The 27,625-nt window shown below is 40.1% G+C and overlaps 1 protein-coding gene across 2 annotated transcripts in view; it reads left to right on the top strand.

Annotated features, from left to right (window-relative positions):
* PTPN21 (protein tyrosine phosphatase non-receptor type 21) overlaps positions 1-27,625 on the top strand; it is an 88,587-nt gene that overhangs the window by 33,317 nt on the left and 27,645 nt on the right. For both annotated transcript variants that reach the window (XM_010384113.2, XM_030931307.1), the window contains 8 exons: positions 3,448-3,617; positions 12,663-12,760; positions 15,537-15,604; positions 16,437-16,507; positions 19,560-19,647; positions 20,059-20,147; positions 23,660-23,747; positions 24,456-24,535. In XM_010384113.2, coding sequence (XP_010382415.2) covers positions 3,448-3,617; positions 12,663-12,760; positions 15,537-15,604; positions 16,437-16,507; positions 19,560-19,647; positions 20,059-20,147; positions 23,660-23,747; positions 24,456-24,535 — 752 coding nt within the window. The remainder of the gene's footprint in view (positions 1-3,447; positions 3,618-12,662; positions 12,761-15,536; positions 15,605-16,436; positions 16,508-19,559; positions 19,648-20,058; positions 20,148-23,659; positions 23,748-24,455; positions 24,536-27,625) is intronic.

The following is a 27,625-nucleotide window of genomic DNA, read 5'->3' as shown; positions in this document are numbered from 1 at the left end:
AAAACTTGTGTTCTAAGATGGAGCAGAAAACAAACATAGTAACAGAAATGTTTTTTGCTGTAACCAAATACATGTAGGTAATTTTAAAAGTCTTCTGAGGGGAGGAGTCAATAATTGATTTTGTTGGTAGTAGAGAGAATGAGTGAACTAAATAATATTTAAAAATATATAGTGGTTTTCAGGCTGGCATGGTGGCATACTCCTATAATCCCAGCACTTTGAGAAGCTGAGACAGGAGGATCACTTGAAGCTGGGAGTTTAAGACCAGCCTGGGCAACATAGTGAGACCCTGTCTTGACCAAAAAAAAAAAAAAAAAAAAAAAAATTAGTAGTGTGTTGGCATGCATCTGCTGTCTAACTACTTAGGAGTTTGGGGCAGAAGGATCACTTGAGCCTGAGAGTTCGAAGTTGCAGTGAACTGTGATCATGCCAGTACACTCCCGCCTAAGTGATAGAGTGAGACTCTCTCTCAAAAAATAAAATATAATGGTTTTCTAGTACGAAAATGTACTTACATAGTTTTCCCTTATCCAGTCCTCATGATAGCATTGTGAGGGAGGTATTACTTTATTTGACACTTGAGAAAACCAAATTGGACTGATTGACTTTACCATTTCACTCCTAGTAAGTAACTGCTGGAAATCAAACTCAGAACTTTGGACTTAAGCATCAAGCTCTATTAAACCAGATTTCTGTTTTCTATACGTTTCAGTTTAAAAGAAGAAAAGAACAGTTCTTGTTTTCTATAAATGTGTGATACATATTCTGTGCTTACAGATAATAAGCAATTCATTTTAAAATGTCATAACTTCAGAATATAATTAACAATAGGACTTGGCCTTTCAGAAATATTACAGTGTGCTTGGATTTTCAAAAATTTTATTTCCATGCAGCTTGTCAAGGATTTATTATTATTATTATTTTTATTTTTATTTTTTTTTAAGGCAGGGTCTCACTTTGTTACCCAGGCTGGAGTGCAGTGGTGCAATCTTAGCTTACTGCAGCCTCTGTCTACCTCCTGGGTTCAAGTGATCAACCTGCCAAGTAGATGAGACTACAGGCGCATGCTACCACTTCTGGCTAATTTTTTGTATTTTTTGCAGAGGCAGTGTTTCGCCATGTTGCCCAGATTGGTCTCAAACTCCTGGGCTCAAGAAATCTTCCCACTTCAACCTCCTAAAGTGCTGGCATTCCAGGTGTGAGCCACCATGCCCAGCCAAAGATAAGGTTTTATATAACTTTCTCTTGCATAACTTTGAAGGAGCGGTGTAGTGTAGTGCAAAGTTATCCAACTTTAAAGGACACAAGAATTACCTAGGAGTTTAGTAGCTTTTTAGGGCCCAGGAAACCCTCTAGGTACTTCTGGTAGAGGTAGTCCAGGGACAATACTTGGGGGAAACACTGGCTTTGAGGTTTTACACAGATAAAAAATAACTACGTCATAAATTAGTGATGGTGATTTAATCTATAGTATCTCTACAGTTCTTGGAATAGAACCAGGTACATAGGAAATGTTCAAAATACTCTATTCTTGTGTGATGACTTGGGTGGCAACTAAGAAGCAAGAGAATATTCCCTCTTTTCATTCAACAAAATTTATTGAATTCCAGCAGTATTCTAGGGACTTGTGGCTATAGGGGAAAATGGGCACATTCCTCATTCTTGTTGAATTTATTTGATCAAGTCATTTTAAAGGTATAGTTCTTACCTTGTTAAAAAATAATAAAATGACTATTGAGGGCATGTTTGCATAATCTTTTCCCTTGCAGATTAAAGTTTTATTTTTTACTTGAATGAGGATTGCAGTTCAAAGAAATGACCTATTATTTCTCAGTTTTCTTGTTGCTTTAAATCTATACTGTCCAATACAGTAGCCACTAGATACTTGCAGCTATTTAAGTCAATTAAACTTGTATAATATTAAAAATACAGCTCCTCGGTGGCACTACCACATTTTAATTGCTCAGTAGCCACATGTGGCTAGTGGCTGCTTTATTGGACAGTGAGATGTAGATCATTTCTATCATCACACTGAGTTCTGTTGGGACAGTGTTATTCTGGAGTTTACAACTACAAAGCGGTGATTTTCCAATTGTCTTGATCTGTAGATTGATTTTGAGGCAAGTATTAGCAGTGGCTTGAGGCTGTCACATAAGTGCATTAATAATACCCTTTCAGGTTGACCAGGCCCAGGGCTAGTATTGATTTACCTTAACAGTTTCATTACACAGCCAGTGAGATATAAATGCTAAGACATCTGGGCATTTTCTTTGAACTTCTGAGTAATACACTAAGGGTTTAGTCATAGCTTTTCTCATGCACTGTGTGTGTGTGTGTGTGTGTGTGTGTGTGTGTGTAGAGAGAGTTAATTCACCTTCACAGCATTATAATTGTTTTAAATGTATATCTAATGAAATTTTGAGGACAAAGGGGTAAAGAAGAGTTGCAATTGCATCTGAATACTGAATACTGGAATTCATGGTACTTACAAAAAACAATTTCTTTTATAGAAACCAAAACTAAGAGTAGTGAAAAGTTGTTTTAACACTGTTTACTCAGCATTCCACTGGGTAGAACCCCAGTTGTGATTATTTAAAAATATAAATTATGAGGCTGAGTGCAGTGGCTCATGCCTATATACCTAGCACTTTGGGAGGCCGAGGTGGGTGGATCAGCTGATGTCAGGAGTTTGAGATCAGCCTGACCAACATGGTAAACCCTGTCTCTACTAAAAATACAAAAAATTAGCTGGGTGTGCTGGTGCATGCTATAATCTTGGCTACTCTGGAGGCTGAGGCAGGAGAATGCCTTGAACCTGGGAGGCGGAGGTTGCAGTGAGCTGAGATTGCGCCACTGCACTGTAGCCTGGGCAACAGAGTGAGACTCTATCTCAAATATATGTATATACATATATGTGTATATATAATATATATGTATGATAAATATACATATATACATATATGATAAATACATGTATGTATATACGTATATATACATATATGACAAATACATGTATGTATATATATACACATATATATGACAAATACACGTATATATGTATATATATATATATATGACATATTTAGTGTTTTAGTAATAGAAAAACCAAGAATAAATTCTTCTGTATTTTTGTTGTTTTTAAAACCTGCATATAAAACCCACTACATTCTAGTGTCTAGGTCATGAATGCATTTTTTTGGGGCAGAATTCAGTAAATGATATATGCAAGTGCAATTGGATTTTTGCCTGTTTCCTGAATATGAGTAGCTAGTTACAGATAGGTCTTACCTCCTTTTTTTCCTTCAGTTTTTGCTGTTGTTCCTCTCTGAGAGGAAAGGCAATAAGAGACTGCTGTCATTTGGTCATGGGTCAGGGATTAGTGCGGCTGAAGTCATTGAAATCCTTTTGTATGTTATTGCCTCCTTCAGTGACCTTCTGTCTTTCCAGGTCACTTACTTCAGCCTCTGGTACTACAACAAGCAAAATCAGCGCCGGTGGGTAGATTTGGAAAAACCTTTGAAGAAGCAGCTGGATAAATATGCATTGGAACCGACCGTCTATTTTGGAGTGGTGTTTTATGTGCCTTCAGTTTCTCAGCTGCAGCAGGAGATTACCAGGTGAGAAATTACATGCCGTTTGTTTTTAGGAAATAGTCTAGTGAGATGTAAAAAGTGAAACTAAGGTTGAAGTCAGAAGATAAGTTTGAAACTTTGCCTCTCGCCCCACATTTTTAGCTACGATATTACAAAGAGGTTCTCATATGTGGCATGTCAGAGTGTTTTACTACATGTTGGGTAACTTATGGGTTCGCTAGGCACAAAGGAATAATTAAAGGGAAGAATGATGGATTTACCCTAGCTGTGCACTCTTCCTGTAGTGATGTTACCTTTAATGTTTGTGTTGTTTCTGATCCTTTGTAATTAGGAAAGGAGAGAAGATATTTTAGAAAATTAGTCACAAAATCTGTGTTCATTCCTCAAGGAAATGTGCTGAAAGGCTCCTAGAATTCTCTTCCTCTAGCTATATTCTGTAGACAGATTGGGGAGGGAGTACAGAGGAGAGGGAGGGAAGTGTTTAAGATCAGGAAATTTTGGCCGATAAGTGCACTTAATAGGTACAAAAGCAGAAAGGGAAGATGATATTAAGAAGCAGAATAGAGGAACTAAGTGTTCTTATTCTTTTTCCCCCTGAAGACAACGAAAAAAGGAATAAAATTTGAGTTCTTGAGCCTACTTTTCAAAGTTCTCTGAATCCCATCACTGCCTTATCTTTTTAAGCCTATTTAATGTTACTTTTGAGCCAAGCTGAGCTACTTCAAGGGCCCGAAACATACCACATGCCCTTTCGTCTTTGTGTCCCAGATCTTTCTCTCACATGTATTTACTGGAATCCTGTTTGCCTCCTGAGTTGTGGTTCAGAAGGTACCTCCTCCAAGAAGCATCTATGACCCCAGGACAGAATGAGTTTTGGCTTACGACCTAGAATTTGATTCTACTTGTGTTAAGATGGTAATTGTCATACCCTATTATTAGGATTTTGCAAGTATCTTTTTCCTAGGTTTTAAGCCCATGTTTTCTTTAGCTTTACTTAATGATATCTTACACAGTACCTTGCAGACAGTGAGAACCTGGTACTGTCCCGTGTTTGTGGAGTGCTGTTTGAGTCTGCCAGTTAATGATTAGGAGAGAATGGAAAGTCAAAGCAGTAAGGGTAGCAGTGGTAGGGATAAACACAAACTGGCTGTAAAAGTCTGAGATAGAAATAATGAAGAGAAAATGGAAACCAGAAGGAAAAAGTCTGAACTGATCACTTTAACTCATTTAAACATTTACTGAAGATACACTCTTAAGAACTGTGTTGAATAGAGTGGGAGGTGAATATGCTTTAATCCCACCCTGGAGGAGCTGCTCACAGTCTGGTGGAATTGACAGTTCATATAAATAGTTACAGTATCCTATGATAATAAATGCTTTAATTAAAGCTGTGGATTCCTAGGGGTGGGGCAAGGGGAACTTGAACAGGAAAGGTAGAGAGACTGACATTTAAATTGACTTTAGAAATGTTCTAGAGGGAATAGTTTTTGCAAAGCAGGGGGAGTAATCAAAATGATTACATGTCTTCAGGAAGTTTCAGGTATTACTTAGAAAGGAGATTTAAAAAATAGGCATTAGCAATAAAGTCATGGTACAATGAGGAAGAAATTTTCAAATTTAATGGAATCATTAAATTTATATTTTACAAAGATCACCCATCATAGAAGGTAGATCAAAGATGGCAAGACTATAGGCAGGAGACCAGTTTAGGAATACCTGTGCCATAATCTAGGTGTAGGTTTACAATATAGAACTGAACAGAAAAGCATTAGCTGTATTGAGAGAGAATGGGCCTATTAGAGTCAATCAGTAGGATTGCTCGTTGATTAGGTATAGGAGCGCCTGATAGAGAAGTTGTATCAGTAAGGATTAAGTATAGCTATATATAACAAAAACCCTAAATATCATTGACTTCTGTGAGAGAAGTTCAGAAGTCAGCCTTGCAGAGCTTGTCTGACAGCTCCACAGAGTCTTCACGGACGCTCGCTCTTTCTCTTAGTGCTCCAGTATCCTCAGTGTGTCCTTCCCATGTACTAGGTTACCTTTTGGTCCAAGATATCCAGAGTTCTGTCTATCACATCCATAGTCAGAAAGCAGATGAGTGGTTTCCTAGGAACGGGGTAGGAATGGGAGAGACAGATTATGAGGGGTGCAAGGAAACTTTTACAGGTGGTATGTTCCTCATCTTGTAGTGATGGTTTCATGGATATATGCATGTGTCCAAATTGTACACTTGAAATTTGAACAGCTTATTTGTATGCCAATTATACCTCAAAAATGGTGTTTTAAAAAAACCCACTCAAAGATATTGTAAGAAAACAAAGGGGGAGGGCCGGGCATGGTGGCTTACACCTGTAATCCCAGCACTTTGGGAGGCCGAGGGGGGCAGATCACCTGAGGTCAGGAGTTTGAGATCAGCCTGATCAACATGGAGAAACCCTGTCTCTACTAAAAATACAAAATTAGCCAGGTGTGGTGGCACACGCTTGTAATCCCAGCTACTCGGGAGGCTGAGGCAGGAGAATGGCGTAAACCCCGGAGGTGGAGCTTGCAGTGAGCTGAGATCCGGCCACTGCACTCCAGCCTGGGCGACAGAGCGAGACTCCGTCTCAAAAAAAAAAAAAAAAAAAAAAATAGATGTAATAGGATTCCCTAAAGGAAAAAGCCAAAACATTCTTCTAACAGTATGATCTAAGTCAAAACATTGGCAAAGAACAAATTCCAAAAACTATATAACAAATTCTATATTCTAGCTATAACACATTTTAAAAACTTCCTTGAAAGGAAAATGACTTGAAGCTCTGTATTAAAAAGACATACTGTGTACCTGGCATGGTCAGTCCAGAGCAATCAGTGCCAACACATTCTGCAGAGTCACCAGAAATTGGGCATTGGGCATCCAGACTAAAGCTGTTATAAAATTAAGAAAATAAGATTGGTGTCAGACTTCTGGAAAAACACTTCATGCCAACAGACAAAAAAGTAACATTTAACATCCTCAAGGAAAGGAAATAGGAGGCAATGATTATATATCTAGCAAAAACGACCTGTGAACATATCTTAGCGTGAGCTGCCATAACAAAATATTATAGACTGAGTAGCTGATGTATTTTCTCAGTTTGGAGATCTGAGCATAGTTGAGGTCTCATGAGGGCTCCCTTCCTGGCTTGCAGAACTTCCGGCTGGGTCCTCACATGGCAGAGTGAACAAACACTCTGGTGCCTTGAGTTTTTACTTGCAAAAGAGGAAATTTTGTTTCAGTCATCAATAATTGTGCCTCATTTGAACCTCACTGGCTACGATACTGCTACTGCACAAAGCCTGGAAATTTTGACCATCATAAAGAAAACAACTAGGCTGGGCACGGTGACTCACGCCTGTAATCCTAGTACTTTGGGAGGCCGAGGTGGGTGGATCACTTGAGGTCAGGAGTTTGAGACCAGCCTAGCCAACATGGTGAAACACCGTCTCAACTAAAAATACAAAAATTAGCCAAGCGTGGTGGTGCATGCCTGTAATCCCAGCTACTCAGGAGGCTGAGGCAGGAGAATCGCTTGAACCTGGGAGGCAGAGGTTGCAGTGAGCTGAGATTGTGCCACTATACTCCAGCCTGGACGACGATGAGACCCCATCTCAAACAAAATAAACAAAAAAAAAGAATACAACTGCATGAATTAAAACACATCAAATATATCTTTTAAAATTCACGAATTCATAATACTTAAAAAAAAACCTCATTGGTCACCTTTGAAGCTTACTAGAATACAATCATTATTCTGAATGGCAGTAAGTTTATCCTATCTTTATAGATTGTATAAAGAGGTAACAATCATGAGTATTGGCTAAAACCTTGGGGTAAAAGAAACAGGCTGGCATCATCTGAACTCAGTGGGCAATGTCAGCATCACTGTAAGTGGGACAACCAAATACCATTTCTTCTGATGTGATGCATCAGGAAGTACCAGGCACCACCAGGTTAAATGACTAAAATGAACTTGTATCAAAGCAAGCCTCTAGTCTGCACTGTTCAGTAAGGTAGTTGTTAGCTATATGTGGCTATTTATAGTTAATTAAAATTAATACAATTAAAATTTTTCTTGCACTAGCTACAGTTCAGGTACTGAATAGCCACATGCGGCTAATGGCTACTATATTGGGCAGCGCAGATACAGATAATTTCTATCACTGTAGAATGTTCTTTTAGACAGTGCTGCTCTAAATCTAATGATCAGTTTTCAGGAAAAATGTGAGAGCGTGTAAACTTGCCAAATGACCCCATGAGACTACGACCACAAAAGTCCAGAAGGTAGGAAATTCTACATGACAAATGGCTCCATTTCTGTTAATAACATGAAAATAAAAGGGAATAAAAACTTTCTTTTTTATAGCAAGAGAGATTTAGAAATATCCATTAAATGTAATCTGTAGACCTTTTTTGGATTCTAATTTAAGAAAATTGTAAAAATGCATTTTTGAGGCCATGATGAAAATTGCATACGAATCAGGTATTGAGTACTCAGTATGAAGATATTCGTTTTGTTGGGTGTGATAAAAATGTAGTTACGTTTTTAAAAAATAAAGCTTACCTTTTAGGGATGTGTACTGAAGTACTTACAGGTGGCATGACGTCTGGGATTTGCTGTAAAACACTGGTGGTGGAGGGGGCACAGGAGAGGATGGATGGAGAAAACGTGGTAAGCATAAGGTTGATGGGTGAGGCACCATGATAAGGAGATGGGGTCACTATACTTAATATCTATACATACATTTCAGAATTTCCAAAATAAAACTTAAAAAATAAAAATGCCACTGCCTACACATTGCCTTCTATTACTAGTCTAAGAAAAACAGATGAAGAGAAAAAGCTGCCTCTTCATACATTATTTGGAATTTCTGTTGTGCAAAATGGGGTCACCTAATTTATTATATAATTCTTGTCATATATTGTATGAAATATTTTATATTGGAAAGTTGATCAGTAACTTGATAAAGATTTAGATAAAATATTTGATCAGCATATTTTTACTTTCGGGCAAGTTTATAGAATACTTGCTTTTGAATTAAAATGTGCAATTTCTTTTGTTCCTTGGCTGACAGTTTTGAATTCAGGTCTGCGTGTTACATTTTATTACTGCTTTGTTTTTTTCCTATTATTTCATTCTTCTTGTTGCTCAGTTGCCAGGCTGGAGTGCAGTGGCGCGATCTTGGCTCACTGCAACGTCCGACTCCTGGGTTCAAGTGATTCTCCTGCCTCAGCCTCTGAAATAGCTGGGACTGCAGGTGCTCACCACCATGCCCGACTAATTTTTGTATTTTTAGTAGAGATGGGGTTTCACCATGTTGGCTACGATGGTCTCAATCTCCTGACCTCATGATCCACCCACCTCGGTCTCCCAAAGTGCTAGGATTACAGGCATGAGCCACCGTACCCGGCCTGCAAAAATATTGAAATAACATATTTATAAGCCATCTTCAGCCCCACCAATATATAGAAATTTTAGCAAAGAGTGATAATGCCACTGAAGTGAAATTTCTTGGCCATCTGCTCCTACAGTAAATACTTCTTTAAGAAAAACATATTTATGGCTGGGTGTAGTGGCTCATGCCTGTAATCCAGGCACTTTGGATGGCCGAGGTGGGAGGATCGCTTGAGCTCAGGAGTTTGAGACCAGCCCGGGCGACATAGAGAGACCCTGTTTCTTTAAAAAATTAAAAACAATTTAGCCAGGTGTGGTGGTGTACACCTGTGGTCCCAGCTACTCAGGAGGCTGAGGCTTGAGGATCACTTGAGTCCAGGAGGTTGAGGCTGTAGTGAGCCATGATTATGCCACTGCACTCCAGCCTGGACTATAGAGCAAGACCCTGTCTCAAAAAAAAAAAACAAACTGTCTGTCTGTGTATCCATCCATCCATCCATCCGTTCATCCATCCCTAGTTGCTTCCATTAAAGGATTTGAGGGATAATACAATAACATATAATAACCGCTTATGTTTTTTACTGTATATTAAACACTGTCCCAAGTACTTTATTAATTTAATTCTCATAACAAATCCTATGACGTAGGTGCTATTATCTCTATTTTGTAGATGAGGAAACCAAGACACAGAAGGGTTGAACACCTTGCCCAAGGTCACACTGCTAGTATGTACTGGAATTGGGACTGAAGCAGGCTGGCTCCTGAGTCCTTGCTCTCAACCATTGTGTTTTGTGAACTGTCGTGTAAAATACTAAATGAATAAAAATACTAGAAACATCTATAACTATAGATTTGTCGTGGTTAAGAACAAGACCTTTGGGTCATTCAGACCTGGGGATTCAAACTCCATCTCAGTCTAGCTCTATGCATTTGAGCATGTTGCTTAATCTCTGAGCTCCAGCTCTTCATCACTTAAAGGTAGCTATTATTAAATAGTGGAGAAAGCAATTAAGAGGGATAATAATGATTGTGACTATGCCTGGATTTTAGCTGTGAGCTTAATGGCTGCCAAAGCAAAAGAAGAAATCTGAGTTCCATCATTCATTATGTAACACAGAGAAGCATACCTCTTTGCAAGCATGACACATTTTCCTGGTATATCATTTAAACAGAAACTTTCAGGTGTGATTTTATGTAAGACATTGAATCAGAAATTAATAAGTTAAAGCAAATATGGAAGAATCAATTCTCACAACAGTACAATGTAAGGCTGTGGAAAGCTACATTAATTGGGTTCAAGTATATTGCTTTTCATGTTTTTTGTTTTTTGTTTTGAGACGGAGTCTCTCTGTGATGCCCAGGCTGGAGTGCAATGGCACCATCTCAGCTCACTGCAACCTCCGCTTCCTGGATTCAAGCGATTTTCCTGCCTCAGCCTCCCAAGTAGCTGGGACTACAGGTGTGTGCCACCACGCCTGGCTAATTTTTGTATTTTTTTTTTTTGAGACGGAGTCTGGCTCTGTCGCCCAGGCTGGAGTGCGGTGGCCGGATCTCAGCTCACTGCAAGCTCCGCCTCCCAGGTTCACGCCATTCTCCTGCCTCCGCCTCCCAAGTAGCTGGGACTACAGGCGCCCACCTCGTCGCCTGGCTAGTTTTTTGTATTCTTTAGTAGAGACGGGGTTTCACCGTATTAGCCAGGATGATCTCGATCTCCTAACCTTGTGATCCGCCCGTCTCGGCCTCCCAAAGTGCTGGGATTACAGGCTTGAGCCACCGCGCCCGGCCTTAATTTTTGTATTTTTACTAGAGATGGGGTTTCACCATGTTGGCCAGCCTGGTCTCCAACTCCTGACCTCAAGTGATCCGCCCGCCTTGGCCTCCCAAAGTGCTGGGATTATAGGTGTGAGCCGCCGTGGCTGGCCCTTTCTAGTGTTTTTGATTTAAGGAAAAGGCCTAGAATATTTAGAATGGAATCTGTGAATAGCATGTTCAATAGACAGACTTCCCTAAACACAATCTTCCTCAGATAAGCTTTTGAAAAGAGCTGCTTTATAGAAAATCTCAAGTTTTTCTGTCTGATGGATCCCACAACTGCCAGCATCCCATTAGCTAATGGAGGGAAATCCATGGGTTTGGCTGTTAGCAGGTGGAAGGGGAAAAGGTGGATCCAAATTCTTCTTACTTGAATGGATGGTGTTTTGGTCAGGTTCTTCAGTAATAAAGAACAGAAGTTTACATGTCTGTGGCTGAAATAAGATGATAAAGACTCATATGAAATGATTAAAGGAGTGGGCTCTCAGAGGAATTCAAACATGAACTGTAACTGGGTTGCACTTCACAGGCACCAAATATGGAGGACATTTTGGATTCCAGATGGCTCCATAGACTGCTCTGGCAGTGTCTGTGATCTCCATTTAGCACTGTATCCCCAGCATCTAGAATAATGCTTAACATATAGTAGACCCCAGTAATTACCTGTTGAGCAAATACATAAAAGGAAGTAGTAAATCTTCACCCTCGAGTTTTATCAAAATGGAGAAGTGAGTGGCTTCAAGTATGTGATTGATACAGCTGCTGTTTGCCGGCTATGCTCTTAGTTGTTTATGTATATTATTATTGGAATATGTTCAGTCCTGTGAAGGGTGATGGTACCCTCATTTTACTGGTGATAGAATTTGAATTCACAGATTATGACTTGCCCAAGTTCATGCAGAATACTAATTTGGAGAGTTCAGGTCTGCTTGACTCTAAACCTTGTTCTGGTAACTGATGCCCTATATATTGAAAGTACAAACAGGGTGGTAAACAGAAGTAAACCCACATTACCAGATATTAAGAAAGCATCTTAACAGCTGTTTTGAGGGATTTCATCAGAAATATTTTAATATCAGCCTGGTCTGAAATATCAGAAACCATTTTTCTCTGGCTTTACTTTCCAGTGCTAGGGAACTTCCACCAAACAAGGTAAGCAAAGTCTTATATTACCAAGTTACTAGTCAGTTTTTAAAGTAAAGATTGGCCACTGGCTTTCCATTTCTCCAACTAAAAAGAAATTGTAGGGACTCTTTTACAGGGCATGGAGCAGATGACTAATTGTCTTATAGGATCGTTTTAGTTTTGAAATAACTATAATCTGGGATAAGTAACTCATTAGATTGATTAAAGTGTATGTGTAAGTGTCATATGGTTGAGGACTTTGTCATCCTTGTTTGAAACCATCTAGGGGCTCTGCATGGTGGTTCATGTCTATAGTCCCAGCATTTTGAATCCAAGCACTAGGATTACTTGAGCCCAGGAGTTTGAGACTAGCCTGGGCAACATGGTGAAACTCCATCTCTACAAAAAATAGAAAAATTTGCCAGGCATAGTGGTGTGCACCTGTAGTCCCAGCTACTCAGGAAGCTGAGATGCGAGGATCACCTAAGCTTAGGGAGGTCGAGGCTACAGTGAGTAGTGATCATGCCACTGCACTTGAGCCTGGGCAACAGAGGGAGACCCTATCTTAAAAAAAAAAAAAAAAAAAAAAAAGTGGGATTAAGGTTTTGTTTTGCTGGTTTATGCTTCTCTACCAAATTATGGTTAAATGCATTGTGTCTCAATGAGATAATATTGACATTGACCTTCTAAAACTGACATTTTTTTTTTTTTATAGGTATCAGTATTATCTGCAACTGAAGAAAGATATCTTGGAAGGAAGTATTCCTTGTACCTTAGAACGAGCAATTCAGCTAGCAGGCTTAGCTGTTCAAGGTAAATAAGATCAATTCATAATGAAATAGTTCTATCAGATTAAAATGTGTTGCAACAAAATAGCAAGGGATTTTTAAGTTAACTGACTGTCTATATACATCTTTAGTAGTATTTATATATTAGCGAAATATTCTGTTATCTAAGGGGCTTCCTTTTGGGAAAAAATGAACTTGGAATACCTCAATGAAATGTGAGACTTCTGGAAGTTAATCATGTTATATGTCAACAGAGCAAACAATACAATAAATAGAAGTATACACACACATATTCAATCACATGCCAAATGACGTTTCGGTCAACGAAAGACCTCATATAGGACAGTGGTCCCATAAAATTATAACACTGTATTTTTAGTGTACTTTTTCTGTGTTTAGATACACAAATATCATTGTGTTACAACTGCCTACAGTATTCAGTACAGTAACATGCTGTATAGGCTTCTATGAGCAATAGTCTATACAGTATAGCCTAGGTGTGTAGTAGGCTACACCACGTGTAAGTATACTCTGATGTTTGCACATCTCCTAATGATGCCTTTCTTAACATATTTCCATCATTAAGTGACATATGACTATATACATATACATTTATTAATACTATGCTATGTATTCATCTAGTTCAAAGACTTTATCTGCTAATAGGTCATATTTTAAGAAGAAAGACATGCCAGTCAGTGAGTTTGATGAGGTTATATTCACTTAATAGTTTAAGTACACTTCATTTGTGTGGTTTCTTCCTATTTACTTATTTCAATAGGTTTTTGGGGAACAGGTGATGTTTGGTTACATGGATAAGTTCTTATTTATTTAGTTACTTTTTTTTTTGAGATGGAGTCTCGCTCTATGGACCAGGCTGGAGTGCAGTGGCACGATCTCAGCTCACTGCAGCCTCCGCCTCCTGGGTTCAAGCAATTCTCCTGCCTCAGCTTCCTGAGTACATGGGATTGCAGATACCTGCCACCCCACACACCCAACTAATTTTTGTATTTTTAGTAGAGATGGGGTTTCAACATGTTGGCCAGGCTGGTCTCAAACTCCTGACCTCAGGTGATCCACCTGTCTCAGCCTTCCAAAGTGCTGGGATTACAGGTGTGAGCCACTGTGCCTGGCCATGGTTACATGAATAAATTCTTTAGTGTTGATTTCTGAAATTTGGGTGTACCCATCACCTGAACAGTGTACCCTGTACCCCATGTATAGTCTTTTATCCCTCACCACACTCCCACTTGTTTGGTTTCTTAAATGGTTGTCCTGGATTATGCAGTAATATCATCAATCATAATAGATAAAGATGGCTGGGTGTGGTGTCTCATGCCTCTAATCCCAGCACTTTGGGAGGCCAACATGAGAGGATTGCTTGAGTCCAGGAGTTCGAGACCAGCCTGGGCAACATAGCAAGACCATATCTTTAAAATGTACATATATAAATAAAGATTCTTCATTTCACCAGCATTTTTGAATTGTTTATTTTTTTCATTTTTACATGTCTAATATACATGTATTTACATGTATGTGTGTATTTTCTTTTTTCTGGAGACAGTCTTACTCTGTTGCCTAGGCTCGAGTGCAGTGATGTGATCGTGGCACACTGCAGCCACAACCTACTGGGCTCAAGTGAACCTCCCACCTGAGCCTCCCAAGTAGCTGTGACTACAGGTGTGCGCTACCATCCTGGCTAATTTTTATTTTTTTTTTGAGACGGAGTCTCGCTCTGTCACCCAGGCTGGAGTGCAGTGGCCAGATCTCAGCTCACTGCAAGCTCCGCCTCCCAGGTTCACGCCATTCTCCTGCCTCAGCCTCCCGAGTAGCTGGGACTACAGGCGCCGCCACCTCGCCCAGCTAGTTTTTTGTATTTTTAGTAGAGACGGGGTTTTCACCGTGTTAGCCAGGGTGGTCTCGATCTCCTGACCTCGTGATCCGCCCGTCTCGGCCTCCCAAAGCGCTGGGATTACAGGCTTGAGCCACCGCGCCCGGCCATCCTGGCTAATTTTTAAACTTTTCTGTAGAGATAGGGTCTTGCTATCTCTTGGGCTCAAGCTATCCTCCCTCCTTGGCTTACTGAAGTGCTGGGATTATAGGTGTGAGCCACTGTGCCTGGCCGGGAAGGTTTCTGACAGGGCATTATTTCAAACAATAACTGGCATTTCGCCTTGGGAGTGAAATTTAATCAGAATAATTATTAATAAAACTCCTTCGGCTATTAGCAGGCATGGAGACATGCATCTTTTTTAAACAAATGCCTGATGCACATAGAGCCACATTCCTTTTCAAGGTACTTTGGATTTTCTTAAGTATCCTTTTTGGCTTTAAGACTTACTTTTTCATAAGCATTTTGCTGAATTGTCAATTTTTTAAAAAAATTAAAAATTTCAAAACAAATATATCTTGCTGTAATATATTCAAGTGGTCTAAGTCCATTTCATCACTACTGTTGACAATTTGGTTTCTCCTTGATATTTTTCTGTACATAAGCAAGCATATATGATTACAGGGTAGGTTTTGTTTGCATTTAAACTATAAAAATGAGATCATATTACATATAGCTTGCAACTTGTTTTTTTATTTAATTCATAGGCATTTTTCCAAGCCAAGACTCATGTCTGCCTAATTAACATTTTTAAAAAGATACTTTTAAAATATACTTTTTATAGTTATAAAAAATTTGACTTCTGAAATATTAGCATACCATCTATATATACGGCATGTTTAATTTTGTTGTGCATATTTTGCAATGAAATTTAAATATAATTAACATGAATTTTTGTCATTCTATATAGCTGATTTTGGTGACTTTGATCAGTATGAATCCCAGGACTTTCTTCAGAAATTTGCCTTGTTTCCTGTGGTAAGACTTCTTTTGACGCTGGGCTTTTTAAAACAAACAGTTCATTCCTATACCCTTAATAATCCCTGAAATGAAATCCGTATGATAGATTTACTGTCAGGAATAGGATTATAAAAAAAAATTCCCTCTTATAAACATCTCAAGTGTGACTGCTTTCTCTGTTGTCGTCATCTTGGTCCTTGTGAACCCACAGAATCTGAAGGGTCTATAGTGACTGCACTGTGCCTGGAGATATTTGTTTTCTATTTGAATGTGAGTTTAAAAAGAAGGATTCATTTTCAGCTTCTCAGGAAGCATGCACAGGTTTTGCTTTTAACTGAAGGTTTGAAACCTTACAAAATTATATTGAGGAATGAATGTCACTTCTCATCAGCAATTTAAAAAGTAGATGACAAAGACACTGCCTTCTACTTTTATAAAGTCATTACTGATGGAAAGGACATGGAAACTGCATTGCAACAACTAAGGAAGGTGTGGTATGCTCTTCTGAGTGTCTACACAGCCAGCCAGAGAACACATAAGATGTTTTTATCTTGCTGGGCTCAGGACTGGCTGACTACTGTCACCAACTTGAAATAACTCAGCTGAAACTTTCCCAGGGATGAATTGAGAAGGTGGGGCAAGTTTTTTGTTTTTTTGTTTTTTGGCTCCTGTGAGGAAGCCACTTAATTCCTTAGAAAGGTGATTACCTATGTAAGCAAAGCTCCCATATATTAACAATAGTCATAATTTTGCCAGATAGTGACAAGAGTCATTAACAGTCAACAGCCATGATTCCTTCTAAGAAATTTGGGTGAATTGTCACGTACTTACCACTGTGTGTTTTCTTCAGGGATGGTTACAAGATGAAAAAGTATTGGAAGAAGCAACCCAAAAAGTGGCCTTACTACATCAGAAATACAGGTAACTCTAAGAAATAAGACATCGAAATAGCATAGAACCAATGTCTGCTTGAATTTGAAATATTCAATTAAATATTTAATTTACATGATTAATACGTATTTGCCCAACTAAATTTGGAACATTACTGCCACTGCTATTACAAGTAGCCAACATTTACATAGTACTCACTATGTGCCATGTGCTGTTCTAAGTAAGCACTTACCCATTACTCATTTATTGTCCTTTTTTAGCAGTGAGGACACTGAGGAAGTTGAAAGCAGCCAGTCATTGATGGGTGCCCATTTTTCACTGTGTATAGTAAAGGTTTATTTGATAACCTCATCCTGTATAGGTTAATGTAAAATTAGGATGATTTGTTTTCTTTTATGATATAGCTTAGCAAGTCCAGGGTTACTTCCCTCTGTATACCTACGGAAGCTGTGTCTGTCATCTGGGGAGCTACGCTAAGAGCTGTGGTGCTTATTACTCTGAACTATGCTTCTACATACCTTTGTATACTTGTACATATTGACATTCTTTCATGGTGAATCTCTGTGTTGCCTGTAAGAAAAAATACTCTTCTAGAGAATGCTAGGTTTCGTTCTAAACCAACTACCACACAGTTCCACATACAGATGCTCCTTGACTTAGGATGGGGTTAAGTCCTGATAAACCCATAGTAAGTTGAAAATACTGTAAGTCAAGATGTATTTAATAAACCAGTCCTGCTGAACATCATAGCTTAGCCTAGCCTACCCTACCTGTTCTCAGAACACTTACATCAGCATACGGTTGGGCAAAATCATCTAACACAAAGCCTGTAATATATTTTATAATGTTGAATATCTCATATAATTTGTTGAATACAGTACTGAAAGTAAAAAACAGAGTAGTTGTATGGGTCCTCGAAGTACAATTCCTACTGAATTTGTATCACCTTTGTACCATTGTAAAGTTGAAAAGTCACTCAGTTGAACCATCATAAGTTGAGGACTGTCTGTACTCTACCATTAAATTCTTATAACTACTCATTAAGATAAACATTATTATCTCCATCTTACAGATGGGGAAACCAAACTCAAAAAGATTTAGTTATCTCTGGCCGGGAGCGGTGGCTCATGCCTATAATCCCAGCACTTTGGGAGGCTGAGGCGGGCAGATCACGAAGTCAGGAGATCGAGAACATCCTGGCAAACATGATGAAACCCTGTCTCCACTAAAATACAAAATATTAGCCAGATGTTGTGGCATACACTGGTAGTGTCAGCTACTCAGAAGGCTGAGGCAGGGGATTTGCTTGAACCCGGGAGGCAGAGGTTGCAATGAGCTGAGATCGTGCCACTGCACTCCAACCTGGTGACAGAGCCAAAAAAAGAGAAAGATTTAGTTACCTCTACATGTGGTAAAGGTGGGAATTGAAAGCAGGTCAGTTTTGTTAGAACCTATTGCTTATCCCCTTCCAAATAAAATAACCTTTTGCCTCTAGTCTCTCTCCACTCAAATCCACACAGTGGCTCACAAAAGATTAATCTCCCTAGCATATCACTTTTCTCTTACCTCTCCTTCTCCTTACACGTGCTTGTGGGTATTTTCATGCTTCCTGCTAGCCCGAGTTCATTACTCTGGAATTAAAGGCCTCCCATAAATTGGTTAAATCCTGCCTTCCCAGCTTTACCTTCTGCTGTCCACATGAACAATTTCTTTTCTAGCTTAATTGATCCCTCAGGCACACATTGCCCTGCCTTTTGTCACTTCCATTTATTCATTTGTTCATTTCTTTAAAAGATAGCGTAGTGTTCTTACTCTGTGTTAGGCAGAGTAAGAGTGCTGGATGCTATGGCACAAAGGTAAATAGAATAATTTCTTGTCTTCTAAGTGTGCATTCCCAGCCCTGCAATATGAGGGCTGGCAGGACAACCACTATAGTAATGATAATACATATATAAGAAGATAATGAGTGCAGTGAGAGGGGTACGGGTGGAATGTGTTGGGACTGCACAGAATTGGGGCACTGGGGAATCCCAGAAGGCGACCCAGAGGAAATGATACATAGACAGAGTCTTGAAGGATATTAGGAATTGGCCAGATCCACAAGTGAGTCACAGGCATACCAAGAAGAGGGATTCTCATGTGCAAAAGCCCAGAGGGGCTAGGGAACATACTCTATCTGAAGAGATGCAGAGTTTGGGATGGCTGCAGTGTGGGTGCCTTGAGCACAAAGGGGAGCATCGAAAGATGAGGCTGGAGATGCAAGTCTGCATGCACTTGGGCACTCCTCCTGTACCCACGCTGCCTTCCTACCCATCCTAGTAGTGCTGCACTCCACTCACCTGAGCGAAAAGGGGTTTTCATGTAGCCTCCTCATACCCTTATTCCCTGTATTCGACATTTAGCACATAATTCTCAGTAATGCCTGATATTTTGTTGTTTTTGTTTTTTTGGTTTTTTTTTTGTTGCCCAGACTGGCGTGCAGTGGAGCAATCATAGCTCACTGTATCCTTGAACTCCTGGGTTCAAGCAGTCTTCCCACCTCAACCTTCCAAGCAGCTGGGACTATAGGTGTTGCACCACCATGCCTGGCTAATTTAAACATTTTTTTTTTTTTTTTTTGTAGTGACAAGGTCTCACTATGTTGCCCAGGCTGGTCTCAAACTGCTGGCCTCAGGTGGTCCTTTCTCCTTGGCTTCCCAAGGTGCTGAGGTTACAGGCACGAGTCACCGTGCCCAGCCGATATTTGGGATAATAAGCAATTACTTGGTGATTTAAGAAAAGTTCAAGATTTCACCTGAAGATTTTTTTAGGAAGTTTTTTTATCCCCTACCTTCCCACTCATCTGCCTTAAGTATAGAGAGCAGGATCTCATGTGATACCCTCAGCATTCAGTAGTCCAGTGCTTTACACAGACTGGTTTTCAGTAAATATCAATATATTGATATAACCAATTATAGATGCTTAGAAACTTGAAATGTTTGTAATGTCCTATGCTAAATTGATACATAGGTTTTAAGAAAAGCTTTATTTTAAACCATTTTAAGCTTGCTTTGTGAACAATCTTGCTTCTTTTGGGTTGCAGAGGGCTCGCAGCTCCTGATGCTGAAATGCTGTACATGCAGGAGGTAGAGAGAATGGATGGCTATGGAGAAGAGAGCTACCCTGCTAAGGTAATTATGGCTCGGTGGCTGAGGTTCTTTAAAGTTAGGCTCACAAATTTGAGAAAATCGTGGGGAAATCCAAGGATGTCCTTATGTGCAAAGGCTGAGGACATGCAAAACTCTGGAAACTTAAAAGCCGAGGTCCTGGTGACCAAAATTATGTGGTAAAATGCATTCCCATTTTGTGGTTCATACTTTGAAATGGTCTTGAAATAGAGTTCCTAAGGAGGGCCAAACTTTTTCAATTTTTATACATATCTATAAGATCATAGATCTCATTCAGACTTTTGTCTTCCTGCATAGTTACTCTGTAGGTCTCCTGAACTTTCTGCATCTGGGAAGCCAGTCCAGGGAACTCTGTAGCAGCAGTTCTTCTGCATCTGCTTTCTGGGTGTTTCTTCTTTTGCTTTCTCCTTTTAGGATAGCCAAGGAAGTGACATATCCATTGGAGCGTGTCTTGAAGGTATCTTTGTGAAACACAAGAATGGAAGGCATCCTGTGGTATTTAGGTATTTTTCTTACCTCTTTTTGTATGTTTTCTATGACTCCTGTTGGTGATATATTTTTTTAGTACTTACAGCAGTTAAATTGTTCACAAGTCTATACCAAGGTCTCATTAAAAAATGGAAATAATTCCTTTCCTAGAAAAAAAAAAATACCATTGGAATGCAACAGTCCTTTTCAGTAAGCCACTTTCTTCAAAACGAAATTTCCAGAATATAATGCCTATAATGACGTCCTATTATAAAATGCTTAAAAATGTGTGACCCTTTTTGTGCCATATGGAGGCCATTCTTTGTTTTGATGTGAATTTTTAATTTGAGCTGTGGTTTCCAGCGCCATTTATTGGTTAATTTATTTACTGTGAGACAAGGTCTCACTCTGTTGCCCAGGCTAGAGTACAGTGGTATAGTCACCACTCACTGCAGCCTTGACCTCCCAGGCTGAAGTGATCCTCCTATCCCAGCTTCCTGAGTAGCTAGGACTACAGGCGAATGCCACCATGCCTGGCTCATTTTTGTGTTTTTTGTAGAGACAGTTTCGCCATGTTGCCCAGGCTAGTCTCAAACTCTTGGGCTCAAGCTATCTGCCTGCCTCCCAGAGTGCTGGGATTCCAGGGGTGAGCCCACTGTGCCCGGCCTATGAAAAATAAAGATCTTCGTTTTGACTCTAGTTTTGTACCAAAATTCCTAAAATACCAGTATCTAAGCAAATTTCAATAATTTTTTATAATGTTGGTTTTTTTGCTGATATAAAAAAAGATACTATTCATTTGTGGAAATCTTGGAATGTGAAGAAAGATGGAAAGCATATGTAGAGGTGATTTTAATTTCCTTTATAGTATTCTGTGTTCTAATTTGTATCTTAGAGATAGTAAGTTGGTCCATATTGTACAATCCCTGCCTTTAATTCCTTAAAATCTGTAATCTGGAAAATTCAAAGTTCATTTCATAGAAATACTTGCAGTTTTACTCTGAGATTCTATTTACCCAGTTGAGTAAATTGGGTACAGAGTAGTGAAAATTAAAAGTTTATATTGTTTTTAAATTTATATTTATTATTTATTTTATTTTATAGAGATGAGGTCTTGCTGTGTTGCCCAGGCTGGTCTCTAACTCCTGGTCTCAAGCAATTCTCCCTCTTTGGCCTCCAAAGGTGATGGGATTACAGGCGTGAGCCATGGTGTCCAACCAAAAGCTTATGTTGTTTTTATAAGGCAGGAAAACATATTCTATAACTTTTGTTTTTTGTTTTTTCCTTCATGTCTACCATTTGTTGAGTGCTTATCATGAGTCAGATAAACTATGCTGAGCATTTTATGTGAATTTTTTTAGTGTAATCTTCATAACACTCTCAGCAGTAGGTATCACCACCCCTTTGCACATGTGATAATTGAGGCTTAGAAAAGTTGTGATTTGTCCATGGTCCCTCAGTTATTAACTGGCATAACTAGGACTATAACTTGGGTCCTCCACTTTATGCGTGGGCTCTTAATTACTGTATTAAACGCTTTTATTCTCTCCACCCCCTACTCACTGCCAGCATCGCAACACACACATTACTCAAGCTTTCTAAACCATTCCTACCATTTCTTCTTGAGAACTAGTTTTGCCTTTGAAGAGCTTTTTCTCTAAACTGACATCTCCTCCCTCACTTCCTTTGCTTTACTGCCTCTTGAGCCATGAATTCTCCATGGTGATTATGACTTCAGAGAGTACCCATCACTTGGGGAGCAGAACCCCACTTCTAGAATGCATTGCCCTGAGCTGGGTGGCTCCCCTTTGGCAGTTACTCTCTCATCCCCAAGCCACTTATATTAACCCTTCCCAACATGCTGAGTTGGGGGTCAGGGAGAGGAGAGGAAAACTGATCTGTGGCTTCACCTGAAGGGCAGGGCTCTGATGGTGCCCAAAGTGTCACATGGAAACTTGAGGCATCTGCCTGGCTTCCTTTATCACTGGATGGGAATTTTCACAGTTGCCTTACTGTGATGCTAATAATCTTTAGATTTAACAAACACTGAATCACTACTAAGTTGATTTTATTTTAATGCATTTAAAATAAATCTAATGGAGAAGGATAAAATTTTTTCTTCCATAATTTTTTCTTTTTATGACATTCTGAGATTATGTAATAAAATCAAATATTAACATATAAAAGCTAATATGATAAAATTAGAAAATATGAGATTTTGAATCGTAGTGATCACTTCCAGAATAGTTCACTCTTTGAGTTCCTGGCATTTCAAATTTATCTTCACCCTGAAGCTTTTCAGAGCACACCTTCCCAACTTTTGTGCCTTATTTTAATACCTGCAGCACTTAAAGGTTCTTGTTGGCTTCTGTGTTCTTTCTCCCACCTTTCCCCTACACCTGTGCTCTTTTGAGGGAAGCACTGTACTTCACTAATCTTAGTGTCCCTAGGACCGACTGCAATTTCTGGCATTGTTATAATAGGTGTCTTTTATTTTGTTGAATGAGTAAATGAGGCATTGGCAATCAGCTAAGACAGGGATCTTCCATGAAGCAAATCTGACACATGAGAATGATACATTTTACATCTTTTAAATTCTCTTTTCCCTCATTTAGTATACTTGAGTTTACTTTTTACAACTAGCTGCTGTCACTTCAATTAGAACATTCATGCTAGCTGATTAAAACCACTGTTTTTTTTTTTTTTTTTTTTTTTTTTGAGATGGAGTCTCGCTCTGTTGCCCAGGCTGGCATGCAATGGCACAATCTTGGCTCACTGCAACCTCTGCCTCCTGGGTTCAGACGATTCTTCTGCCTCAGCCTCCTGAGTAGCTGGGATTACAGGTGCCTGCCACCTCGCCTGGCCTAGTTTTTGTAATTTCTTTTTTTTTTTTAAAGACAGAGTTTTGTTTTTGTTGCCTAGGCTGGAGTGCAATGGTGCTGTCTCAGCTCACTGCAACCTCTGCCTCCTGGGTTCAGACAAATGATTCTTCTGCCTCAGCCTCCCGAGTAGCTGAGATTACAGGTGCTTGCCACCTCACCTGGCCTAGTTTTTGTAATTTTTTTTTTTTTAAGACGGAGTTTTGTTTTTGTTGCCTAGACTGGAGTGCAATGGTGCTGTCTCAGCTCACTACAACCTCCACCTCCTGGGTTCAAGCAATTCTCCTGCCTCAGCCTCCCAAGTAGCCAGGATTGCAGGTGCCCACCACCACGCCCAGCTAACTTTTTTGTATTAGTAGAGACAGGGTTTCACCATGTTGGCCAGGAGTCTGAAACTCCTGACCTCAGGTGATCCAACTGCCTCGGCCTCCCAAAATGCTGGGATTGCAGGTGTGAGCCACCATGCCTGGCCTAGTTTTTGTATTTTTAATAGAGACAGAGTTTCACCATGTTGGCCAGGCTGGTCTCATGTTTTTTGTTTTTTGTTTTTCTCAAAAATGTCACCAAATGCTAACTTACACGTCAGGCTTAGGGAAAACTTGTATATTCTATCTCCTTGTTTCGCCCACAGGCACTCACATTGCCATTCTCTATTTGCTGTTCTTTAGGTGGCATGACATTGCCAACATGTCCCACAACAAGTCCTTTTTTGCATTAGAACTGGCAAATAAAGAGGAGACCATCCAATTCCAAACTGTGAGTAAACATTAGGGGTCTGCATGGAATGTTTTTCCTAAAAGTTAGCAAGTTCTACTTCTGCATGCTTGTATGTGTTTGGAGGCAGGGCAGCATTAAAATTACAATATTTCATAATTGTATAAAACATGCAGTTTTATCATATAGCATTTTGCAAAATGGCAGTTGGCAAAAAATGGCTGCTCAGTAAATGCTGAATGAATGAGTCTTCGGATAACTACTGTCTGATCAAGATAACCTTTAAATTAAACCTCAGGGGTTAAGTGGGGGAGAAAGTAAGCATTGATATCTTAAATTTCATGGATAAATGAATAGCTCTGAAGAAATGTTATTTAACAGTTATTTGCTTTTGCTCTCTTGACAAAGGCAATATTGAGTTACTGAGTCATATTTTTGTTTAAAAATGTCTGAGTATATTTGGCAAGAATAAAAGTTGGTATTTTTATAGTTTTTAGATTCCCATGTCATTTTGAAACTGTTTAATATGAGAATCACACTGTTAGAACAGATTGTTTTGTCTTCATAAGTTAAATCCTACTTGTGGTATTCATACCATGGGCATAGTGTTGGAAAATGAAAGGCTTGTAGTGTCCTGAAAGTGACTTTATCATATGATGTCACCCATTATGTATTTAGACAAACTCTGCATTAAACGTATCAAGTTGTGTGTGTGCTTTCATACTGCTTTATGCCTATTTTGTTTGCTAGGAAGACATGGAAACTGCAAAATACATTTGGAGACTCTGTGTTGCGCGACACAAGTTTTACAGACTAAACCAGTGTAACCTGTAAGTATGTCCTGCTCGTGGAAATTATCAAAAATAATGAATTTAGAAATTGTAATCTTGAGTATACTGTATCATCAAGAAAGACATTTTATCAATTGATATCTTTTTTTGATCCTGTAGCTATTTCCCTCATTTTAGCTTTGGACCAACTTCTAATAACTACATTGTATGCCTCTAAGATTTATTTCAACTAGTTACGAGAACGGTTCTAATTCTTGAAAGGTAAAAAGGGAATAATATCCTTTATTTGTTTAAATCAATCCTCTGGTCAGCATTTTGAATCATTAAAGATTATTTAGCTTTTCCAGCCACCTGAAGAATTTGTGCCCCTCCTTCCTGGTGTGCATTTTTCTTAGCCTACATGGGTTTTTCACTGTCTGCCGGATCAATAAAGCACACGGTGATATTGCACATGTAAAATATTATCCTTCATCTCTATTCCCCTCCAGCCTCTGCACCGTTATCTGTGCTTTCCTTAATAGCAGGTTTCCTCAAGAGAGTTGTGTATGCTTGTTTATTTCCTTCCTTCCATCCTGTTTCCCCTAAGCTTCCACATTACTGACACTGCTTGTTGTGGTCAGGTGACTTTCGTCCAGTAATCATTTTATAAGTTCTTTCACTTGACCGCTCTGCAGTACTGATCCTCCGACAGCTCATTCCATCCTTCCTGAATCCTGCTCTTCTTTGGCTGCCAGGACACCACCTGCTGCTAGGCTTCCTCTTTCTAGACTGTTTCTTCTCAGTCACGTTCGCTGGTTTGGTCCTGAGGCCTTTTCTCCAAATCCGCTCCTCTAGGGGGCTTCTCCTAGCCTGTCCTCCCGCTGAGCTCCCGGTTCAAGCGATTCTCCTGCCTCAGCCTCCCGAGTAGCTGGGATTATAGGCATGTGCCACCACACACCGCTAATTTTGTATTTTCAGTAGAGACAGGGTTTCTCCATGTTGGCCAGGCTGGTCTTGAACTCCCGACCTCAGGTGATCTGCCTGCCTCGGCCTCCCAAAGTGCTGGGATTACAGATGTGAGCCGCCGTGCCCGGCCCTCCCTGAGCTCTTGACTTCTGCATCCTACCGCAAGCATTTAGTTAGTCCTCAACACCACTCTGAAAGTTGTGGTGAATATATACTACTGCCTGTGTATTCTGAAGGTACAGCTGGCAGAACTTGCTGATGAATTGGATGTGGTATGAAACCTGACCATTTTTACCACTCGTGCTAGCAGCTTGGTGCTAGCTGCCACTGCTTCTCGTCAGAATATTATGGTAGCCTTCTGACTTTGTTTCTGTGCCTTCACTATCTGTAGCTTATTTTCCATATGTCAGCCAGAATGATCTCATTTTAACCTGAATCAGATCCTGTCACTCTTTTTTTTTTTTTTTTTTTTTTTTTGAGATAGAGTCTTGCTCTGTTGCCCAGGCTAGAGTGCAATGGCATGATCTTGGCTCACTGCAACCTCTGCCTCCCGGGTTCAAGTGATTCTCCTGCCTCAGCCTCCTGAGTAGCTGGGACTACAGGTGCACGCCACCATGCCCAGCTAATTTTTTGTATTTTTAGTAGAGATGGGGTTTCACCATGTTGGCCAGGATGGTCTCAATCTCCCGACCTTGTGATCTACCCACCTCGGCCTCCCAAAGTGCCGGGATTACAGGCATGAGCCACAGCACCCGGCCCAGATCCTGTCACTCTTCTTAACCCTCCTTTGGCATTCCACTTCTTTTTTTAAGTAATTTTTTTAGTTTGTTTTTGAGACAGCTCTGTCACCCAGGCTAAGTACAGTGACATGATCATGGCTCACAGCAGCCTCTCAACCTCCTTGGGCTCAGGTGATCCTCCCACCTCAGCCTCCTGAGTAGATGGTTGTGTACCACCACACCTGGTTAATTTTTTGATATTTTTTATAGAGGCGGGATCTCCTTATGTTGTCCAGACTGGTCTCAAACTTCTGGACTTGAGGGATCCTCCTGCCCCGGCCTCCCAAAGTGCTAGACAAGTGTGAGCCACCATGCCTGGCCCCATTTTACTTCTAATAAAAGTACTAAACCATACACAGTGTGGTGCTTGCCTGGTTCCAACCTTGTGTCTTTTATCCTCCTCCTTGCTTGCTCTGTTCCAGCCACAGTGGTATCCTGGCTAGGCTACAGATGTGCCTCACCCTAGGGGACACTGTCCTTGCTGTTTTCCCAGGTCTCCACCTGCCTTGCTCCCTCATTACAGCCTGCTATCTGCTGTCTGGTCAGATATGAACCTCTTCAGAGGCTGTCCCTGATTGTCCTATGGTACTCCCCTTCCACTACGATCTGTCTCTTTGCCCTCTAACTTTGTTTTGTTCTTTATAACACTTAGCACCATGTGAATTTCTGTATTTGTTTGTTTGCTTGTTTGCCTATATCCCCTGCCAGCAGGTAAGCTCTACAGCAGTGCATAAGGACAGACATTCTTCCCTGCCTTCAGTGCTATATTCCCCATGCCAAGCAAGGGCCTAGCTCACTATCGGCCTTAATTAATTTGTTCAACTAATCTGTAGATACAAGTGTTAAGAGCTCTGATTCGAGATGTCTTGATGCTGGTGCTGTAAGATCCCTTGGGAAAACGGTACCTCACCCAGAACTGCCAAGATAGGAAAGGCTACCCAGCCAAGTGACATCTAAGCTGAGACCTGAAATGTTTCATTCAATTCCCACAACCTTTCTTTGAGCTGTCCTTTTGTCCTCGCACCATTTCTGGAGGCGCCTCCTGGAGCTGCCTCCCATTTGGCCCCCCATGCCCTATCTCACCTGTATGCAGTCTTCTGGATAGATAAGCAAAATATGTAGCACTGCTGTTGAAGTTACATGTCAGGAACAAATCTGAGTATGTGCCTCTCACCCGCCCCGTCCTGGCTACAGGATTAAGGGCAGACTTCTCAGGTCCTTCTCTGGACTTAGCTGCCCAAGCCCAGTGGCCTTGGAGTCTGACTCCAGGAAGAAGTCTTTCCTTATCATGTGAATGCTCCCAACCCAGGCCTTTCCTAAAATGTCCTTCCTTCCCTTCTCTGACAGACTCTTAGTCATTCTTCAAGATTGAGTTTAAAATACAGCCCCTGTAGACACCACCAAG

Source organism: Rhinopithecus roxellana, chromosome 5 (assembly GCF_007565055.1).
Source record: "Rhinopithecus roxellana isolate Shanxi Qingling chromosome 5, ASM756505v1, whole genome shotgun sequence".
Classification (NCBI taxonomy): Eukaryota; Metazoa; Chordata; class Mammalia; order Primates; family Cercopithecidae; genus Rhinopithecus; species Rhinopithecus roxellana.
Note: the sequence above shows the minus strand (reverse complement) of the source record. Positions and strands in the feature narration are given on the sequence as shown.